The sequence below is a fragment of the Ochotona princeps genome, chromosome 19 (assembly GCF_030435755.1).
Source record: "Ochotona princeps isolate mOchPri1 chromosome 19, mOchPri1.hap1, whole genome shotgun sequence".
Lineage (NCBI taxonomy): Eukaryota > Metazoa > Chordata > Mammalia > Lagomorpha > Ochotonidae > Ochotona > Ochotona princeps.
The window spans coordinates 15,062,571-15,085,169 of NC_080850.1; the positions used below are offsets into that span (position 1 = coordinate 15,062,571).

Consider the following 22,599-nt stretch of genomic DNA (forward strand, 5'->3'; position numbering starts at 1 on the left):
CTCATTGAGAAGTCAGCTTGGTAATAACATCCCATATGCTTGGTGGGAGGAAAAAAATGAGATACTGTGCACAAAGCTAAAGCAGATAGTCATAGTAGGACTTGGGAAAGGATAGCTCTTACCGTGATGTCTGGCCTGGATTTGTTTTTTTCTGCTTTTTGTTTGTTTGTTTGTTTGTTCGTTTTGTGTTTTTTTTGTTTGTTTGTTTTTTTGCCTTTGCTTATGGTCAAAGAGGGATGAGCCACAGGTGGGGGATAATGAACACAGAGTGTCAGAGCCAGGGGAAAACTCTGACCTTACTCCCTCACTGTGTGAGTAAGTAAACTGAGGCCTGTGGAGGACAGACTTCATCCATTGTGATAGGAGGCCCCAAGAATCCACTCACTACAAAATCCCCTTCCTGTTCTGCTTAGGATAGCTTGACATTGTTCCCTAGATTGGAAGTCACGCTCTGCCTTCTTGCCTTCACCGCTAGGTCACCATCGCTCCCTCAAGCAAGGCTCTGGGCATGTCCCTGGAGAAGATTCAGCAACTGTTCCAGAGACTGAAGCTGTTGAGCCTCAGCCAGTCACTCTCATCCACCGCACCCTCCGACACAGACCTGGGGGAGAGTTTGGGAGCCAACGTGCCCACCACTGACTCAGATGAGAGAGACGATGCCTCTGTGTGCAATGGAGGTTACTCCACTGATGGCGGCTACAGGAGCAGCACCTGGGAGCACAGTGACAATCTGGGGTCCGGGTCAGCCACCTCAATGGAGGAGATGTCGGAGGCACCAGCCCTAGGCCTGGCCAAGCCCGAGTTGTGTTACGAGGCAGAGAGCCCTGACGAGGCAGCCCTCGTGCACGCTGCCTGTGCCTACAGCTTCACCCTGGTGTCTCGGACACCCGAGCAGGTGACCGTGCGTCTGCCCCAGGGCACCTGCCTCACTTTCGACATCCTCTGCACTCTGGGCTTCGACTCAGTCAGGAAGCGAATGTCTGTGGTGGTGAGGAACCCATTAACCAGAGAGATTGTCGTGTACACGAAGGGCGCTGACTCGGTCATCATGGACCTGCTGGAAGACCCGGCCCATGGTGAGTGCTGTGTCGCACCAGAACTCCAAGAATAGGGGAGGGGGCTGCGTGGTGGCGGAGGTGGTGCAGATGGTAGCGAGGAACTTCCATGCAGCAGTTCCCAGCTGAAGCACAGGCCCCCAAAAGGCTCCCCGCAAAGCAAGATGCTGAAAACATGCTCCATTGGACAACTCCTTGAACTGGAGGACCACAGAGCCCATGAACACGTTGAAGATACTGTGGGGTCTTGTAGTTGAGAAATCTCTTTAACTGTCTTTATCCCAGTTTCCAAATGCATTTTTTCTTGCACTGGAACATCCACTTTCATCCCCCTGGAGCACACCACAGTCCTAACTCCTCAGAGTGGTGCAAATCGAACTCATGCTAGCCAGAGAAGTGACTGGGGAGGGAGGAGATGGCAATCCATTGTCAAATCCCTGGCCCGTGTGTCTGAGATCCCAAGTCAGAGTTCTCTTCCTGTTGCCAGAATTTTGTGCTGGGCTCAGCGCCCTCTGGGAAGCCTCAGGTGTCTCTCTTTATCATCCTTTCCCTCCGCCTCCCCCAGACAGATTTTTCATACACTTCGCAGCAAGCCAGAAAAATGTCCCCGAGTCCCTACATATCAATGTCCAATTTTGGAGCAGCCTGAATTAGTGTGCAGTCGCATCCCGACTGCTAACAAGGAGGAGACAGTTCTGGGGCTATGATTCTCCCAGGATAGCAAAGCCCAGCCAAGCTTTTGAATTGCCAGGCAGCCCTGTGCCTCCTGCATTATCAGCGATGGATCAGGGCCAAGAGGTTCATGGGGATTGATTAGTGTTTAGAGTGGGAAAGGAGCTAATTACTTCTCTTCAACCCCAGACTCTGGCAGACAAGTGAATCCCTATTTCTGAGTCAAGGGAGATGTGGTACTCCACCCCCACCCCCACCCCCCGCATCAGAGATGCTGCCCCCTCAAAAAAAATGCACCATATGCCTACACAATGCAAATGTAAGAATTGAGAAGCACAACTTTGAACGGGAAAGAAAAAATAACTTCATGTGTAATATATGTATGGTATTGGAATATGCAGTTTGACTCCGGGGTTCCTGGCAGCCTAAGTAAAAATGTCAACTCAAAGGCTCACAAATGGAAAACAAAAGGATGTAAGCTGAGAAACCAGTGTCTTTGAAAAGCAAATGTTGTAAACAGTGCAGCACACAGAGACTGTGCCTTAGGCACTGGCAAACGAAAGGAACCGAACAAAGAGAAAATGATGTCTGAATTTTTGTATTATTACAGCCTTAAAGCAGTATCATGGATAAAATTTGAGGCTTGCTAGAGTTTCTTAGACTTTTCCCACTGTCAAGAATTGCATTTTGGGGTGGCATTGCAGTATAGCTCATTAAGCTGCCACCTTGTGATGACAGCAATCCCATATGAGCACTGGTTCGAATCCTGGCTGCTCTACTTGCAAATCAGCCTGGGAAAGCAGCGGAAGATGGCTCAAATAGGGCTCCTGCCAGCCTTGTGGGGGACCCAAATGGAGTTCAGCTCTTCGGCTTTGGCATGGCCAAGCCCTGGCTTTTGCAGCCATTGCAGGAGTAAATCAGCATATGGTTCACGCGCGCTCTCTCTGTCTCTCTTTCTTTCTCTCTCTTTATACCTGTCTCCCTTTTATCCTGCTTGTCAGATAAATCCTGAAAGACATATTTTACCTTTTGCATGACATGCAAGGATTGCATTATTGTTTTCACTACTTAGGATCTCTAAAAATCCTTTATTAACTTGAAAGACAGAGTGAACCTAAGGCAGAGATGCAAGAGCTTCTACCTGCTGGTGGTCCATTCATGAGCTGCCTGCAACAGCCAGGCCAAAACCAGAAGCCATAAAGCCAATTCTAGTCTCCCATGTGGGTGTCAGGGACTTAACTACGTGAACTATCACCTGCTGTCACCTAGGGTGTGCACTACAGGAAGCTGCCATCAAGAGTAGGAGCCAGGGATTGAACGCAGGCCTGTGTTGAATGGTGTCTTAACCAGAGATGTGATGCCTCAAGCACCATGCCGAATGCTCACGCTCAGAAAAATCTTGATGTCACCCCGGAAAAGAAAGATGCTGAAATCTTTCCTAAGTTCAGCTTTATAAGAAGTCTTTGCAGAAAATGCTGAAGAAAACTGCACTGAACTTTTTATTGTACTAAAATGAATTTATCTTTCAGTTTCATTTTTTCATGAGCTCTTTGAAGTATGCTTGCTTGAAGTGCTTCCGTTGATAAGCGATGTCTGACAGCTTAGATACAGGAAGCGATGATGGCATCAGTCCTGCCAGACACCAGCTAACCCAGACTTAAAAATTCCTATTATCTGATAGATAAAAGTACTGTTATTTCAAGAGAAGATGACAGAGTATTTTGGAAAGGAATTTACTATGGAGACCTTCACAAAGGGGATTATGAAAGCTAAATTGAAATATTTTTCTCACTAGATTTACAGAAAAATGCAAAAAATTATTTTCCGAAACCCATGTCTTTTTAAAGGAAGCCTAACTTTGCTAATGAGATCCATCCTTGTAGCTGTCTTGGGGCTTAGCTTGTTACCAGAATGAAAGTGAATGACAGGGAGGATGATGGAGAGTCTCCAACTTGGAGGGTAGCTGTCAAAGGCCGGCTAAGTTGGCCTTGCAGAAAACACCTAAGGAAACGGTAACAGGCTCCGGATTCAGCAGGGCCCTGAACATGTGCAAATTCCCTGTGGGATTCTGACGCAGGCAGTTGGTGGGGCACAATACCCGAGCCACCTCTGTGCCTCACTTAGCATGTTTCTCAGCTACGCTTCTCAGAAGAAGCAGATGGAAGACAGTTTGAAAATTCCTGGAGTTATCATCTTCCAGGACAGGCTGACAGCCAGGAGAGCTGTAAGGGGAGGCCTACTCGAAAGCATTCAGAGTCAAGGGGAAATGGGGATCGCTGGGCATGTGTACCTGGCCTCACGGGCAACAATGACTATTTGGCAGGGAGTGATGCTGATGTGGAAAATAAGCTGAAGAAGATCCGAGCTCGGACCCAAAGGCATCTAGACCTGTATGCGAGAGACGGCCTGCGCACATTGTGCATTGCCAAAAAGGTAAGGGCGAGTCCCCTGGAAGTGCTCAGGGTCACTCCCCGCCACACCCTGACAAGAACACAACAGCTTCCTGCTTCATTTTAGGTTTTCTAAGCCCTTTATTGTTGGTTATGTTGATATCATCAGGATTGATCTGTGCTGATTTGCCACAAAAACCCATGCATTAGACACTCGTACTGGGATAGAAATGTGAACAGCAGGGTCCCATGTCAGTGTGGTTTGTGATTGCCTGTTTTCATTGTAGATGTAATCCATAGCTCATAAAATAATGATGTAAGTTTGCCTTCAAAGTGGTCTTTTCCATGTTAGGTTTTGTGTCTAGAATTAAATGGGAGAAGGAAGATTTTGTGCTTCACATCATCATGTAGATTTTGGTTTCTTTTGAAAATGTTGTGAACTGAGTGTCTGTTCTTGAGTGGCAGCCATCAGGCCTAGTCAGGTAGTTCCTGAGACTTTGGGAGAGGGAGACCTTCGGCTCCATCATGCGGTGGGCTGCCATCCCTCCAGCTGCCTATGCCAACCTGTGGCTCAGCTGTAGCCATGGGGACCGCCCACATGGTCTACATGTGTTGATCTTTGCAACCCCTACAAGGAGTATAGGAAGGCACTTGAGACCTAGGAGTGGTGCTTTGGTAGGGCTGTGTTTCTAGCTATCTAAAAGATTCCCCGGGTCCCTTTATCACTTTTCTAGTGTTCAGTGAAGCTAGCAATCAATCACATCGCTTTAAAGCCAGACCCACCTGAGGACTGTCCCAACTGCACCACTTTTATATGTGCGACCTATAGCAAGCTTATTCATCTAAGTGTTATGTGTGAAGTGGTGCTAATGTGAGACTGACTTTTGTCCTAGCAGTTAAAAGGCCAACTGGGATGCTCCTATCCCACAGCAAAGTGCCTGGGTTTTGATTCCAGGTCAGTGTTTCATTCCTGCCTCTTGATGTGAGCTGTTGGCTCTTCCCTCACTCATGAGTAGATAGGCATTTAATGCCTGGCTTCCAGCTTCATCGCGGCCCAGCCCACTTCTGCCTGTTACAGAATTTTGATGAGTGAATCAGAGAGTGGGAGCAGGCTGTATCTCTGTCTCTTAATTAAGGATGTTAAGTAAAATGTCAGTGTCTTTCACAAGAAGCAGGATGGGGGGAGCTAATGCTGCCTACCTCATACAGTTTTAGAGAGATGGAAGTTACCTAAGATAGCCTATATCAAGTGCTTGGGACAGTGTTGAGAGCTTACTGTGCCCAATGATGATGCCCTCACCACGTGCTATTTTCCACTGAAGTTATTTGTGTATATTTGCCTTCCCCTAATAGACTGTGTATTTCTCCAAAGCCAAAGGCCTCCGCAGAGGGCTGTGCAGAGAATTCTAGAAGTAGGCGACACTTCTGACAACCGAGTTGTTCAACAGAGGAGCCTAAAAGTGCTGTGAGGTTCCAAGGGAGGAAAAGATGGTCTGTAGTTGGTTTTTGCCAGTTAGTGGGCATCTCCAAGTGCCTGATAACAGGCCAGGGGAGTGTTCCTTAGTCAATAAAAGATGTGGCTACTGCTTTCTTTTCTGATTTCCTTCCAAACCCCTCTCGGCCTTGCGCCCCATCCTTCTTTCAAGTCATGTACTGAATACCAGTTTCATTATGTGGCACGGGTTTGCATATGCTTCTCCTCAACGTCACATCCTAGCTTATGTGTCATCTTGTCATTTGTCTGCATAGCAAAAACCAAGCGGCATGCCTCCAAATTATTTCCTTAGTCTTCTGTTGTACTCCACGACCTTTTCATTTTCATCAAAGCTCTCCTTGAGATCATTTACTGAAACAATATTTGTTGGTTCTGAACATCCAGCAATATTGTCTATCTTTATCATTTCTGGTGTGTTAAGTCTACATGGGACTCAACGAATATTTGGTGATAATGAAACAAGAATTAAAAACCTCATGGATTTATGCATTTTAAGAAGAAACATTGAAGAGGCTGGCATTGTGGCTCAGTGTATTAAGCCACCACCTGCAACACTGATATCCCATGTGAGAGTTTGTGCAACTCTGGCTGTTCTATTTTTGATCCAGCTCCCTGGTAATATACCTGGGAAAGCAGAGAAAGATGGCCCAAATGTGTGGGCCCCTGCCTCCCATGTAGAAGACGTTGATGTGGCTACTGTTTGTGTTCTAGTCCAGCCCCAGCCGTTTGCACAATGTAAGGAGTAAAGCAACAGATGAAAAATCTCTCTCTTTCTCTCTCTCTCTCTGTCTCTCTCTTTATTCCTTCTTCTGTCACTATGACTCTGTCTTTCAAACACATGCAAATTATAAAAGAAAGATTTAAAATATAGGAAACGCCCCATTTAATTAGTTAGTGAAGTGCAAACACTAACAGATGAAGGAGTAGGTAGGACTCCATTTGCTGGGCCACTCAACGTTACTGATGAACTTCTTCCTGTCCTGTAGGTCATAAGTGAAGAGGACTTCCAGAGATGGGCCAGTTTTCGACAGGAGGCTGAGGTCGCCCTTGACAACCGAGAAGAACTTCTAATGGAGACAGCGCAGCATTTGGAGAATCAACTCACCTTACTCGGTAGCTAAAAATAAGGCGTCATTACACGCAAAAAGGGAGTGCTGCAAGTTGGAAGGAAATTCTCAGCCCTGATTCTGAGGCTGCTAACAAATATGTCTCAATTAGCAGCCTTCCCTGGGTATCCTTCCCGGTATTTGGCATAAATGGGCAATGCCTATTCCCAACCCAAGGTTTCTGAGGATGCTCTGAGGGCATTCCTGTATTCCTTGCTGGAAGAAGCCTGGGAGTGTGGCTCTTTCTCACCTAACACATGTCTACAGGCATCCAAATGCTTGGTGGGCACCTGCTGTGTGCCGTGTAGCATGTTGGGAGCAACAGCCATAAACTTGACTTTCCAAGAATTCCAAATCTAGTGAGAAGATGGAGGATTAATTTCTACCAAGTGTGATGAAAGTAGGATGAAAGGGCAAAGGAGTTATTAATTACCCGAGGCCAGGATGGCCTAAGAGAGGGAAGGTGGAGCAGCCAGAGTCTTGCAGGTAGAGAGAAGGGCCCACATGAAGTTGCAGAGGTAAGATTCCAGGGCGGCTGTAGTCGTAGAGTTCTGCCAAGGCTGGATCGGGTTGTAGGGAGAAACAATGGGAGATGACGAAAGTCAGCAGGAATCAGATTTGGCAAGGCCATGTCAACCACACGCTAAACTTAGGGAGAGTACAAGAAGGTAGAAGCAGAGGCCAGTGTCTGTTTTACTCTGGGTTCTACTGTGTGCAAGGTGGACTGATGAGTTGGGGAAGAGATGAGAGGCACAAAGACTTGAAGAGAGGAAAAGCATTGCTGAGGATTAGTGGGAGGGAGGTTTATGAGCATTAATACAGCTCACATCTCAGAGAATGATCTAGGTTTCCCAGTGTCTGTTCAGCGTGGACTGGACGCATGGCAACAAACTTCTCTTCATCTTGGAAATGAAAGCCAAGTTCTAATCCTGTCGTGATCCTGCACCCATTCCTCACACATTGCTTGCTCCCCCAAGTCTTGGCTTCTCTTCTGAACAAATCAAACCCTTTAGACTGCCCAGCCAGACAGGGGCCCGAGCAGAAGGACTCAGGCTGTTAGGAGGTGGCAGTGCCTTGCCGTGTACAAGGTGACAATGTGATTTTTCGAGGTGGCTGGCAACATGAGAAGAGCATCTTGCTCCTCACCTTCACTTGTCTTTGCTTGTTGCCCTATAAGATTCCCTTTAAAATTGGACCTATTAAATCATTTTAAGTACCACTCCCCCCACTGCCTCACATACACACACACACACACACACAGGTCAGGCCAGTGGAAGTGATTGCATTTGTGTGTCCCCCACCAGCAGCACCAAGGCTCCTTTGGTTTCTGGGCAGTCCTGTGATCTTGCTGTGATCTGCCCTACGGTGAGAGTGTTCAGCTGGCTGGTGTGAGAACCACTTGTCAGAACCAGTCAGCTTCCTGTGGCTGGAAAAGACATTCACAGCCTTCCTGTTTCATTTTCTCTTTATTCACACAAATAAATGTGTTTTCCTCGTCCCTCTTTCTCCTGCCATCCTGTTAATATAAATGAGCCCCAGGATCTCCCAGCCGCGCTCACCCTGGAAAGGCAGGATGGGGCTCGAGTCATCACTTTCTAGGAGAGTGTGTGGACGTGAGATACAAAAGTGGCATATTTGGAAATACATGGGCTCTTTTTTCCCCCCCTCAAGGTGACTTGGAAAGCAGAGGAGAGGTCTGGGAAGAGGCTCTGGCATGGCACTAAAAAGCTTCATGCAAAATTGCCTTCATGCAAAATCTCAAAATATGAAGTGATCTTTTCAGTATGCTTTCTGTGTAACTGGTATGCCAACCTATTATCACTCTAGATTATTGAAAGAAACAAAAAGCCTTGCTCCTGCACAGAGTGAAACCGAGTGTCATTAGACTGTGGTCTGAAATGATTCCTAATTTAAATGCAGATTTGGTTTTGCTTAATCACTTTGCAACCATTCAGTATCTGGGTATATATTCTTCAGGGTTGGTACAGAGCTATTGATCATTTAAAAGGAAGCATGTTTGCTTCCTTCCAAGGATATTACCCAAAGGTGTGAGTCCATATTCATTCTGCTGGAAGCATGAATAGATTCCAGGCTGTCTACTTAGCCAGTCGTGTAGCTGCTGGGTTGGCCTGGCTCTGCGGCCCACATAGCTGTTAGCCCTGAACTTCAGCCACCTTCTTACAATCCATTCTTAGGAATGACCTTAAAACCCCAGACAGTTCAGGCCACTCTGCAACTTGACACCGTTTCAGAGCTTTCTTTGTCAGGGAATGTATTCTCCTCCCTTAAGGTCAGTGCGAAGACTCTGGATGCTGCAGTCCCTACATTTCCGTGCGCTGCCTCCCTTTCTGAGTGACCTTCCACTAAGTTCACGTGTGTCGATCCTTCTACATGGAATTCTCCTCTTCTTTCACTTCTTTGCCCTATTCTCCAGATCTGAACTTTAATGACTCCCCGGCAAGTGCCTCTCTGATCTTTCAGGGTGAGTTTTGATCTAACGGTTATATTCACATGGCACCCTCTCATCACTCAGCTCAGTTTATAAATGCTAACGGAAGACCTCTGGGTTGTAAGAGGGTAGAGATCAGTTAAATGTAGGGTGACAAGCATAGCCTAGCACATGCAGATATTAATAAACATCAGTTGGCTTCCTAGGTCTTTGAGGAAATGAGGCAGTGACTCTTTTATTGAAACATTACCTCTGGTATCTTTGATCACCCTAGGAGCCACTGGAATCGAAGACCGGCTGCAGGAGGGTGTTCCAGATACCATCGCTGCTCTGCGAGAGGCTGGGATCCAGCTCTGGGTCTTGACTGGAGATAAGCAGGAGACAGCAGTCAACGTCGCCTATTCGTGCAAGCTGTTGGACCAGACTGACACTGTTTACTCCATTAATACAGAGAGTCAGGTAAGCACTAAGAAGCAACCAGTCAGTGACTGAGCAGCACCTGGGCACCAGGCGACATCCTGATGCACACTCCAGGGAGGTGGTACATGGTGGTTCAAGTATTTGGGTCCCTGCCTTTCAAATTAGAGAGGTAGTTTCAGGCTGCTGCCTTTGGGCAAACACAGCCCTCGCTGCTGCAAACACATAGGGAAGTGAACAAGTGAATGAGAGAGATCAATTGTTCTCCCCTGTTCCAATATTTTTTAAAAAAAATAAGGGTCAAATTTCACCATCAGATTGGCTGATGGACATGGGAGATGGGCTTTGAGATGTGTACTCCAATGAAGAATCAGAATCTATGGGGGGATACTAGCACAACAGCGTAGTGGCCAAAGTCCTTGCCTTGCATGTTCCGGGATTCCATATGGGTGCTGGTTCATATCCTCACTGCTCTACTTCCTATCCAACTGCATGCTTGTGGTGTGGAAAAGCAGTCGAGAATGGCCCAAGGTCTTGGGACCCTGAGGCGACGTGGGAGACCCAGAAGATGCTCCTGGGTTAGGATTAGTTCATTTCTGGCCATTGCAGGCAATTGGGGAGTGAACCAGCAGATGGAAGATCTTTCTGTCTCTCCTTCTCTGTAAATCTGATTTTCCAATGTTAAAAACTAATAACTTTTTATAAAAAATCTATGGGAGATATTAACAAGAAAAGCATTGGGTGGCAGGGAGGTGCGTGGCAGATGGTTCAGACTTAAAACATCTCGTAGGGTAAAGGATGGAGAAGAGGGGAAGCTGTAGAACATGAAATAGCCAGAGAAGGAGCCAGGAGAGGACACTGGGGTGTCACGGTGCTCTTTCCATTTTGCTTGAGGCTGATCTAGACCCAGAATAGCAGCTTAAGGGGATTATATTACGGTTTTATTCCGTGGAGAAATTATATACAACTATTTAAAGAGAAACTATGAGAAATGCCTAAGGCCCTTTAGATGAATCAGAACCTTATGTACTTTTTCTATCAAGTGCACAGATTATACTATGATTAGATTAACCCCTAATGAATTTTCAAAGAGGAAATAATCTCAGAAAAAAAACCATTGGCTTTAATATTATGTTTAGGACAGAAAGTAATTTGCAGCTTGCTTAAATCTAGAGTTCCGTAGGAGGGATGGAGTCTGTCTGTCCTGCTTGCAGGGAAATTTAGTTTGCAGTGATCGTCTTCCTGCAGGTAGTTCTGGGAGGCAGGCCTGGGCAAGTCTGTGAGGCAGCCGGCCTGGGGGTTGAGAAGGGGTGGGGAGGGGAGTGGTCTGGGACTAGTTTCTGGAGATTGTCTTATATGCAGAGCATCCATAGGGAGCTCGAGATGTTTGCTGATTAACTAGGCAAAGCCGCTAAGGAGCAGCTGGCCACTGTGTATCTTTAAGGCAGTCACTGCTAATCCTTTCCAAAATGTCCAAGCCCTTGCAAGACATTGAGTGAATCCTCATCCCTGCCTTCATTCTTAGGTCCAGCAAAACCATTAGATGAATTCTCAAGTCCATAAACTGCGAGAAATACATTGTACATCTCAGATTTATCTAGACCTCAGTTTTATTATGACATATTTATTGTCTGTTTCCTTCTGGGATGTTTGATTTGGCCATTATACTATGAATTAATTTAGAGCAAGTGTTTCTTCGTTGTGTATCTTGCAGCAATACTCAGGGTGTGGGACCTATACAGACCTCAGTATAGCCCACCACTGGAGAGTCGATCTGTCAAGAAGATTTTAAATGGGGTAATATACTAGATAGGAACTAAAAACAACAGTTGGTATTGTTATTGTAACTAAATATATTGAAAGCTTAATGTAGTGTAAATGTCACACTTCTTGAACTTCATCTTCCTCATCTATAAAATAGGCATAAAAATATTTACATTAAAACACCTGACAGGGGTAAGCAATATCACAGAAGACACATAGTTCTTTGGCATAGTGCCTGTGTTATTTATAGCTGCAAAACAGATGACCTCAAAGCTTGGCAGTTGAAACAGCAGCGGCTTCTAAGGGTCGTGATTCTGGGGGCATCCTAGGTCTCCCACGCGGGTGCAGGGTCCCAATGCATTGGGCCGTCCTCGATTGCTTCCCCAGGCCACAAGCAGGGAGCTGGATGGGAGTGGAGCTGCCAGGATTAGAACCGGTGCCCATATGGGATCCCGGGACATTCAAGGCGAGGACTTTAGCTGCTAGGCCATGTTGCCGGGCCCCCTTTTATGGAATTCTTTTAATTGGAAAGAAGTCCCTAGGTCTAGCACGCACTCCATGAAAGGAGATTAAAACAAAGCCACAAATACCAGGAGAAGTTTAACTATATAGAAGGTTGCCCCACCACAAGATGTGGTGTAGATAGAATGCTTAATAAGTAATAAGTATTGTGGTTCTTATCAGTAGAAGTTGGAAGTAAGTGAATTCTGAGATCTAAATTTGAAGGTTGTATTTGGAATGACTTGCTACAATCATGTGTTGGAAAATTGATATATAAGTGATGCCAACTTGAATCTGTACTGAGAACCACCCTGAAGTCCTTCCCACTCACTCCTTGAACCACTCCTGCGGCCCGTTTAGGCTTGATTATATACTTATTTTTGCAATATTGCATTTAGCATCTTCTAAAGACTCAGAAATGATAAAGTGGCTTTAGAATAGTCTAGGTAAGGAAGTAAACCTGTTACTTGCAATGTTGCCAAGAATCGACATATGACCTGTTTTGGGTTGACTTAGTGATTTCATTTAAATCGTACCACTTTGATTATTATTTATATGTAGAAGGTATTTACTGTATTGTTAAGGAAAATTACATGCCTTGTGATGGATAAGAGAACATTGTAAAGTGAAGACTGGCTGAATAAAACAATGCTGTTAAAAATGAGTAACACATAGTTCACCAGAGTTTTCTCTGTGTTTATTTTTAAGTAATGGTCACACTGGTTAAAAGGATGTTAAGAATGTAAGTGGAACCAAAAATAAGATTTATCTCCGATAAAATCTAAAATATGAGAATTGGTAAAAGGAAATACCTTCCCTACCACAATACAAGGTAAATGTCTCAAAAAAATGCAGAAGTTTTTCAATCAATAAGAGACTTTCGCATCTATAATCAGCTGGTACAAATGTAGCCAGTAATTAATAACTATGGTTCTAAATTCCCTTCATAAATAGATTAATGGATAAAAGCAAGGTCGAAGTGTTTGTTGACTTAGGAAGCTAGTAATAGGAATGCTACTGCGTCGTCCAGGATGACTGTGAGTGACTCAGAATCTTGTTTCAATTTCCTCATGTCTGAAATCAATAATACACACCCAGTCAACCACACAGGAATGTTGTGAGTTGACAAAAGAAAGGCACAATAAGTTATAAGAAATACGAATCGTCATAACTGGTGTCAGTATTTTAGTATTATTTAGTAAGCCAAAATCTTGGTGACGTATTTCCTTTCCCATTGTCAAGTAGTATCTGTTATGCTGACCCCTCATTTAGTTCCAAATTAACATGTCGTTGTTGCTGTTTCAGATACTGTGGAGAAAAGTAAAAATTGCAGACTAACCCCCGAGTCATCTAGAATGGTAGAGTTTTATAAGTGTTTTACATTTACTACTCTGTTTACCTGTATTCTGTTATTATGATTGTTCATAGGAAACTTGTGAATCGATCCTCAATTGTGCACTGGAAGAGATAAAGCAATTCCAGGAGCCACAGAAGCCACACTGCACGTTCTTTGGGTTCCACCTACCGTATAAGATAGCATCAGTCCCTCCAGGAGCTGCAGTTCCAGTAGTAGGATTGGTGATTGATGGAAAGACATTGAATACCATCTTGCAGGGAAAGCTAGAGAAGAAGTTTCTGGAATTGACCCAGTACTGCCGGTCTGTGCTGTGCTGCCGCTGCACACCTCTCCAGAAGAGTATGATCGTCAAGCTGGTGCGAGACAAGTTGCGCGTCATGACTCTTTCCATAGGTAATAATGCTAGCGAGATGTGTTTGACAACTTGGCAGGGATGACGTGGTGAGAGGCCCAGACTAGAGGTGGAAGGTCAAGCACCAGAGTGAAGTTGCTTAGGCTCAGGGTTATTGTCTCAGAGAATGCAAAATGGGTGGTAACCTTGGACGTGAACAGAAGCTAACTAGAGTAGGAGTAAATCAAAGCTGAGGTTGGCTATAGAAAACGTAAGATTTAGATTGAGGTCAAAGACAACAGGAGTATTGAATGCAGAACATCACATTTCTTGGAAATGTTACTACCAGTCATAGATTATCTGAATTCTGAAATGCAGATCAATTCATCTTCAGTACCGTGCATGTATACACAATCTGTTGTATACACAAAATGTATACACAAAATGTATACACAAAATGTTGTGCTTATGGTTTTGATGATCTGCTGAGTATTGATGGCTAGAAGGAAGATTTTAAACATTAGAAGTGTCTCATGTTTCATATTATGTTATTTCCCAAATGCAAAGGCAGTACAAAGCATATCCTCAATAAATGCTGCCAAGTTCATTGATAAAGAATTGCTGAGAGAACTAAACTATAATCCTGTTGAGACAGAGACAGAAAAGCTGCATGCACTTACCATCTTCCAAGAACAAGTTTAAAAGAGCTTACGTGATTTGGTCTTAGATCCTCTAGCCACATCGCTCTTCGCCATCTTCAACTTCCCAGAAGGTGGCTTATTCCAATTGATGTAACGGCTTAGCTTCGCTTAGCTTACTCCAAAAGCCTTGTCCTATTTCAGTCCTGAGTCTTTTCATCACTGCTTTCGTCTATAAAACACTCTTTCCAATCCCTCCACGTTTTGCACTCTTCTGGGAGCTCCCATGGCACCCAGTACTCCAGAGATGTGTCATATAAAGGCGTACTAAGTGGACTATGAGCTCCTTGAGTCCGTAAAGGAACAGTGTTACTCTTGTTCCGTATTTGATCCCACAGCAAGTACATGGTGTATGTGTAGTCTCTTCCTTAGAACTTCCCTGGTTTCAAGTTATCCCTGGTCAATCAAGGCCTGAACATATTAAATGTAGTATTTCATAAAGGAATAATTCATAAGTTTTTGTTATAATATATTATGACTGGTGTATTTTTGCCAGTATTGTGCATCTTTTGCTATGGCTAATTGCAAAGTATATTTTATCATGGGAATGTATGTCATGGGAAAGGTGATATTTGTAGGGGTCAGATCTTTTTGTGTTTTGAAACATCTATTGGGAGTCTTATATCCCACTGCGTAAGGAGAGACTTGGGGACACCCTCATAGAGTGTGCTAGCCTCTCTTCTTCCCTTATGGGCAAAGAAGATTGTTTTCTCTTCTGCACATAAGAAATGTATTGCCTATTGTGAAATATTTTAACTTTTTGATAAAAAGCAGAACAGAACAAAAATAAAGAGGAGGAAGAAAGAGTGCGGGAATCAATCTTTAACAATTACATCCTACTCTTATACCCTGAATTGTCATCCTCTGCAGAAATGTAGACTCACAAAAGCTGTAGCGCAGTACTGATTCGCTGAAGTCAGAAATTGGCTCCACTCCCAAAGCAACAGAAACAAAACCAGCAGGGTGAGAAATAGCATGGTTCCATGGCTGTACTTTTCTTGGTGTGCTAAGAAAAGAGGTTAAAGGTTAGATTGGTTGTGTCATGGGCAAGACTAAAATGGTGCGTTGCTATGCCACCCAGAACAAAATAGTTGGTATAATAAAAGCTTCCTACAATAATGGAAGTGTCAAGAGTAGTGCGTGTGTTGCCAAATAATGAGATGAAGATTTACTCTCTCATGGTTCTAATTCCATATCCTGTAACATAAATTATATAAATTGAATACAGCTTATTCTGAGAAGTTGCTAGAAAAAAAAAAAGTGGGGTCAGGAAGAGGGTGAAAACAATGTGGTGTGTTACAGGGGTTGACAAACCAAGGCCCACAGCCTACTGCATTTTTTTAACAGATGCTTAGAATGGTTTTTTATGTTTCTGAACATAAACTTTGTAAAGTACTACTGGCCTTTTAGCAACAACCAGTTTTTATTTTGCTTCTTGACTCAGGAAAGCGGACCCTTGACAGAGTTGAGCTCATTGAACCCTGGTTTGACAAATACAGCTCTGGGGAAGAGTGAGGCACCTGGAGAAGGTGTCATGGCACGCAAGCATGTTCAGAGGTGTACATAGTTCCTTACACTCAGTCCTTCAAAGGAACTGCACCAGCCACATTCCAGTAGCAACAAGTGCTGGTGGTTGTTTTGGTTTTTGTTTAATTGGATTGTACAGCTTCAGAGCATTTACTTCAACACAGAAAAATGGTCTTAGTGTAAGGGAAAGATACAACAGTGAGTGTGAGATTTCTTGGCTTTTTGTTTGGTTTCCTGAATGTACTAAGCTGGGGTGGGGGAAATGATGTACCTAGCTTTTCTCTATGCAGAAGCAAAATGGAACATGGGAACATTGCACCTGGGCTTGGACACTGCTGATCTTGTGATGTGCCTATCACAACATTCTAGTTGCCATGGCCTGTGTAGTATACTGCAAGCTAGACTGAGTTAGGGAAGAGTGTTGGTTTGGAATTCAAAAGATTTGAGTTCCAATTCTCCTGTATGTGTTCACTAGCTGGATTACCCTTGGTAAATCTCTCAATTGTTTAAATTCTCTAGTTGCTCACTGGCAAGTTTATAACATTTGCAAAGGGCATTTAGGTGAGGTACCAGCATTGCCCAAGTCTCAAGCACGATTGTATCCTCAAAGCCTAATAACTTTCATGTGTGTGTCCCCTTACACAGAAAAGTTACTAATATTTGAATTTTGTTTTAAAGTAGGACTATCTGTGCAAAGAAAAAAGGTTGCTCTGAAATGAACTAGTAGAACACTGATTTCCAAAACCTATTCAGAGATAGTGCTGACAGGATTCACTGGTAGGCAGATGAGCACTTAGAAAGTGCATCCCTCATCATCTCTGTTCTTTCAGGTGATGGAGCAAATGACGTCAGCATGATTCAAGCTGCCGATATTGGAATTGGAATATCTGGGCAAGAAGGCATGCAGGTATTTTCCCTTTGCACTGTTTTTGTTTCTTTTTCATTGTGTCTTAATCCTGATTGAAGATTTAAGGAATTCTCCAGCATGTAGGAAGAACTTTTTGCTTAGTGCTTCATAGAATTGTCTTCTGAGATGCCTTCAAGTATCCTCCAACTACACAGCGCTGCTATTGAGTGTTTTAATACAAAGTGAGATCACTGGATGCCTTACTGTTTCACGGAGTGCAGAAATATCTGTAGTCTAGAATCAAATAGTGCCTAGTCATTCAGGGAGGTAGAAACCTGCGTTTGAGTCCATGTTTCCTGTGTGTGACCGCTACCCATGTAGCAAGGTGTATTGATGTTGGTAAGTAGTGAGAGAAATAAGGGCATATGAAAACATTTGTCACATGCCATTTCAGTCTTGACTAGACTGACTCATATATTGCTTGGTACACTTTCATGGTATACGCAATTTAGTCAAGATTCAGCTTAGAGGAAGCATCGTAACTTAAGCTGCTAAGTTTTCCTATTAAAAGAACCCAGCCTATTTTGTGGGCTTTAGAATTTCTAACAGTTGCATTCTCAGCACCTACATGGAACTCTTGGCATTGTCTGAATTTGTTGATGAGGATAAAAGAGTACTGATCATGAAGCCCAAGAAATAGTTCTGTGTTGCCTCTGAGTGTCATGTCCCAGCACTGTGTGAGGCATTTCACAGAGATTCCATCAGGGTGGTTAATAATCACCGTGCCCCTGTGTGCTGGGGATTGGTAATGCATTGTTTTCAGCTATGAAATCAGATTCAGGGACTTGAAATCTCCTGCTCATGATTCATAGCCACACCTATAACTGCATACACCTAGGCCTGCTGCTCTTAAGAGAGCACTGTAAAGCGTATCTCATTCTGAGTAACCTCAAGGTCAAAAGCACATTTCAGCTGCAGGTGGAGGAAGAGCTAGCAACCTTTAGCTTGAGTAAGCTGTCCCATGAGGCAGTGAAGTGTGCTGAGAGTTTGCGAAGTACCTGAGCAGAAGCTCCTGGTATCTGTTGAATTATCATATCTCCAACATGGGGCTTGACACATAGGTTATAATAATTGGTTATAGGATAACTGGGTGGAGATGAACAGACAGACTGCACCCTTTTTCTCTGTCTGTCTTCCTGGCTTTCTAGTGAGATTTGCGTTTCCTGAGAAGGTAGATTAGGGCATCAGAATGCAGAGTGACTGAGAATCAAGGGTCTTGGGGATGTTGCCAGCTATGCACTGTAATTAAGAATCACCCCCATAAGGGAATTCTGCAGGTCACAGAGCTGTGATGAAAGCTGACATCTGTCCTGTCTTCCAGGCTGTCATGTCCAGTGACTTCGCCATCTCCCGCTTCAGGTACCTCAAGAAGCTGCTGCTCGTCCACGGCCACTGGTGCTATTCACGCTTGGCCAGAATGGTGGTGTACTACTTCTATAAAAATGTGGTGAGTGGCCGTGCAGCAACAGCACTCCCTATCCTTGTAGGTCTTGCAGGTCCCGGCCTTGGGGACAGCACAGCGAATGAATCGGGCTGACCTGCATGTCTGCATGCAGAAACTGTTTCAGTAGGTCTGTGATGTTTGGTGAACAACTTAATTCTCTGGGCTTTGGTTTGTGTAACAGAAAAGGGATGATACTCTGTGTTCGTGAACCTGTAAGAAAGGGTGATACTGTATGAGAACTATTGGACAAATAGCAGGCAGGATGAGGGGTTATGAACAGGAACTCTGGACTCAGATACACTGCTGCTGCCGTAATATTTGCATATGTGGAAATATTCTGCAAAGTTCCATTTTACCATTTGTAAAGAGGAGGCAGTAATGGTACTTTGTTATATGTGAGGGATCCTTAGTCTGTGGAATTGCACATTTTGTGGGGAGAATGCATAGTTCTCCAAAAATTTCTGCATCAAATTTTTCTAATGGTTCCATCCACAGATGTCAGCAAGGAAATGGGGTCTGAATGGATGAACTCAATTCAAGGCTTCTATTTGCGTGGCAAGAAGCCAACTGTTTGGTCCCTCAGGTCTGCCTCGCAGGCTGCTGGAGTTAGGAGGTGGACAGCCAGCCTAGGTACTCCAGCAGAGGTTGGTGGGCATCTGAAATGGTGTGTAAGCAGTAGGACAAATACCCACCTCGACTTTATCTTTTGGTTATTGTTAATTACTCTTGGAAACAAGTTTCATTGGTGACATTTTTTTATTGCAAGGAAACAGATTTAATATATATTATGTTAGGCTTCCTCTCTGGACAACTGCTCCTAAGGTAGGACTGTACCCCAGGCCTGGACAGCGGGAGGTAAAGGTGTGTCACCAATGTAAGGCTTCCACCCCAGACCTGAATGTTATGGCAGCCCCAGTGGGTCTCTTTGCAGAAATTTCTTGCAGGGCAGGAGATCATCAAGATGGTGTTCTTGTCTGACTCGGGCATCTCTGGTGAGCTTTCTCTGAGCCCCCGTTTGCTCATCAACAAGAACAGGGAGGTAGGATCTCCATATGTCTATTAACATAAAAAGTATTAGAGCTCTGAAAAGTACTGTGTGCCTTCCAAACAGTGTTTTAAAGATGGTGTTGGGGCTGAGAAACAGAGTGGTGTCTGTCTTGTTAGAAGAGTCCCTGATTAACGATGGTTACAGGGTATTGCTGTTGTAAGAAAGGAAAAACAGGCTTGAGTTATGTATTCTGTAGTTTTGTGTAATCCCCAAGAGGTTCCACATACCATCTGATTGTCATTGCCCTGGTCTTTACACAAAGAACAGAGAGACACAGCAGTCAAGGGGTGCGTACAAGCTAGCATTTTATTTATCAGTTGAGTCTCTTGGTGCATTCTTCTGGTTTGGCATTGCAGCTATGGTAGTTACGCTAGCTGCGGAGTGAGACATCCTGTACAAAGGTCAATGCATGTCAGTAAACAGTATGACAAATAACATAAATGCAGTCAACTGGATGGTAATACTCTCCCACAAGTCTATGGGAACAAGTCACTGCAGTTGACTAGACATTCAGTGTGAGACTGAGAGGGTGTTTACTTCGAATGCAAAATATCCCTGCTTAATTGGGGGCGGGGGCATCCAAAGGAAGCACTCTTTTGAAAGGCACCGCCTCTTCTCAGCTTTAAATTTGAGCGGCTCCATCCTGGCACGGTTTCAAAGTGCTGATGCTGTTTCTGGTTCGATGCTCCAGCCGCTGCTGTAGATACTCATGGTCATTGACTGTTCATTTGAATTAGAAGCTAGAGAGCTGTGATGTCTTCCACATCTGAAAGAAATTTCAGAGATGATTAAAAGCCTGCCTGCTCTGAAATTTGAACATTGTGTTAACTGTGGAGTTGAACACTGGAGTTTCTTCCCAGGGGGAAGTAAATCTTAAATATGTATGTGATATGTGTTTGTTGCTTTGGATGGCCACATCCATATAAAGAGCCTTCCGTTCTAGCTCCTGTAAGTGTTGCTAATGTCATCTTGGACAACAGTAAGTAATTTTTCAAGTACTTGGGTCTCTGCTATCCTTGCAGGAGTCAGACTGAGTTCCCAGCCCTGGCTGTTATGGTCGTTTGTAGAAGTAAATAAAGTGTCATGACGTCTCAGCAGTGTGGCTGGCTCACTCACCAGGCCTGTTCTGTCTGCAGTGCTATGTCATGCTGCTCTTCTGGTATCAGTTCTTCTGTGGCTTCACTGGTTCTACTATGATCGACTACTGGCAGATGATATTTTTCAATTTGTTCTTCACCTCCTTACCCCCTCTCATGTTTGGGATCCTCGATAAAGATGTTTGTGCAGAAACATTGCTGGCATTGCCTGCGCTGTACAAGAGTGGGCAGCAGTCTGAGGTAAGTGGTGGGTGTGTGAGGGCAGTGTCAGGAGGGAGCAGTAGGGGGCTTTTTGTACATGTGCGAGGTAAGTGGTGGGTGTGTGAGGGCAGTGTCAGGAGGGAGCAGTAGGGGGCTTTTTGTACATGTGCGAGGGGGAAAGAAAGAAGAAAGAAAGAAAGAAAGAAAGAAGAAAGAAGAAAAGAAAGAAAGAAAGAAAGAAAGAAAGAAAGAAAGAAAGAAAGAAGAAAGAAAGAAAGAAAGAAAGAAAGAAAGAAAGAAAGAAAGAAGAAAGAAAGAAAGAAAGAAAGAAAGAAAGGAAAGAAAGAAAGAAAGAAAGAAAGAAAGAAAGAAAAGAAAGAAAGAAAGAGAAAGAAAGAAAGAAAGAAAGAAAGAAAGAAAGAAAGAAAGAAAGAAAGAAAGAAAGAAAGAAAGAAAGAAAGAAAAGAAAGAAAGAAAGAAAGAAAGAAAGAAAGAAAGAAAGAAAGAAAGAAAGAAAGAAAGAAAGAAAGAAAGAAAGAAAGAAAGAAAGAAAGAAAGAAGAAAGAAAGAAAGAAAGAAAGAAAGAAAGAAAGAAAGAAAAGAAAGAAAGAAAGAAAGAAAGAAAGAAAGAAAGAAAGAAAGAAAGAAAGAAAGAAAGAAAGAAAGAAAGAAAGAAAGAAAGAAAGAAAGAAAGAAAGAAAGAAAGAAAGAAAGAAAGAAAGAAAGAAAGAAGAAAGAAAGAAGAAAGAAAGAAAGAAAGAAAGAAAGAAAAGAAAGAAAGAAAGAGAAGAAAGAAAGAAAGAAAGAAAGAAAGAAAGAAAGAAAGAAAGAAGAAAGAAAGAGAAAGAAAGAAAGAAAGAAAGAAAGAAAGAAAGAAAGAAAGAAAGAAAAGAAAGAAGAAAGAATGAAAGAAAGAAAGAAAGAAAGAAAGAAAGAAAGAAGAAAGAAGAAAGAAAGAAAGAAAGAAAGAAAGAAAGAAAGAAAGAAAGAAAGAAAGAAAGAAGAAAGAAAGAAAGAAAGAAAGAAAGAAAGAAAGAAGAAAGAAAGAAAAGAAAGAAAGAAAGAAAGAAAGAAAGAAAGAAAGAAAGAAAAGAAAGAAGAAAGAAAGAAAGAAAGAAAGAAAGAAAGAAAGAAAGAAAGAAAGAAAGAAAGAAAGAAAGAAAGAAAGAAAGAAAGAAAGAAAGAAAGAAAGAAAGAAAGAAAGAAAGAAAGAAAGAAAGAAGAAAGAAGAAAGAAAGAAAGAAAGAAAGAAAGAAAGAAAGAAAGAAAGAAAGAAGAAAAGAAAGAAAGAAAGAAAGAAAGAAAGAAAGAAAGAAAGAAAGAAAGAAAGAAAGAAAGAAAGAAAGAAAGAAAGAAAGAAAGAGGGAGGAAGAGAGGAAGGAGTACATGAGGAATACATCACACTCACGGGTCCACTCACCACAAACTTCTTCTGGACCTTCTACGTGGGTGCAGCCGTGCAACGATAAAGGATTTTCTGACTGCTTCAAAGGGAGCTCTGGGAAAATGCATTTCAGTGTGCCTAGGAAAAGACAGCAAACGCAGTTTTTGGTGCTGAAGAACCCATGGTTCTGGACAGCCAGCGGGAGAACCAAGCCCAGTTCCGATCCCAACGCTGAAGGAATGAGTACGGCAACAGCCAAGTACAGGCACAAAGGGGACAAAACAGTTGCACATGTATAACTTACCCTCTTACTGCACCCCCTTCCCATAGGCATCGCAGCTTTATATATAGCGCATTGCTGAAAACATGTAGCACTTCAAAGCAGCAGTATGCCAAAAAACAAACTCAGTGGCAGGTGTTAAGCCTAGCAGTTATGATATTAATTAATATATTCCAGCCCAGGTCTTGCAGACACAGGATACAAACAGCAGCCCTGAGCCTTCCTGCTGATGCACACCTTGACAGGCAACCAGGATGGTTCACATACCTTGGGTTCTGCCACCTGGATTGGGTTCCCCAGGTCCAGGCTTGAGCCTTATTGCTTCCCCTGCCCCACTGCAGCCATTTGGGAGTCAGTCACGGAAGAACTCTTTATCTCTATGTCTCTAGGAATCTAGAAGAAATAAAGCTAAAAAGCAGCAAGTAAGAAGACTTTGCTCAGAAGTCACTGAGCCTCTGTCTCTGAGCTGAGCCTTG

General features: G+C 43.5%; 1 protein-coding gene across 1 annotated transcript in view; it reads left to right on the top strand.

Moving 5' to 3' along the window:
• The window catches only part of ATP10B (ATPase phospholipid transporting 10B (putative)), a 100,008-nt gene that overhangs the window by 64,074 nt on the left and 13,335 nt on the right, over positions 1–22,599 (top strand). Inside the window, exons 11-18 of the mRNA XM_004587468.3 lie at positions 476–1,076; positions 4,051–4,160; positions 6,599–6,725; positions 9,442–9,626; positions 13,278–13,599; positions 16,593–16,669; positions 17,991–18,116; positions 20,298–20,498. Coding sequence (XP_004587525.2) covers positions 476–1,076; positions 4,051–4,160; positions 6,599–6,725; positions 9,442–9,626; positions 13,278–13,599; positions 16,593–16,669; positions 17,991–18,116; positions 20,298–20,498 — 1,749 coding nt within the window. The remainder of the gene's footprint in view (positions 1–475; positions 1,077–4,050; positions 4,161–6,598; positions 6,726–9,441; positions 9,627–13,277; positions 13,600–16,592; positions 16,670–17,990; positions 18,117–20,297; positions 20,499–22,599) is intronic.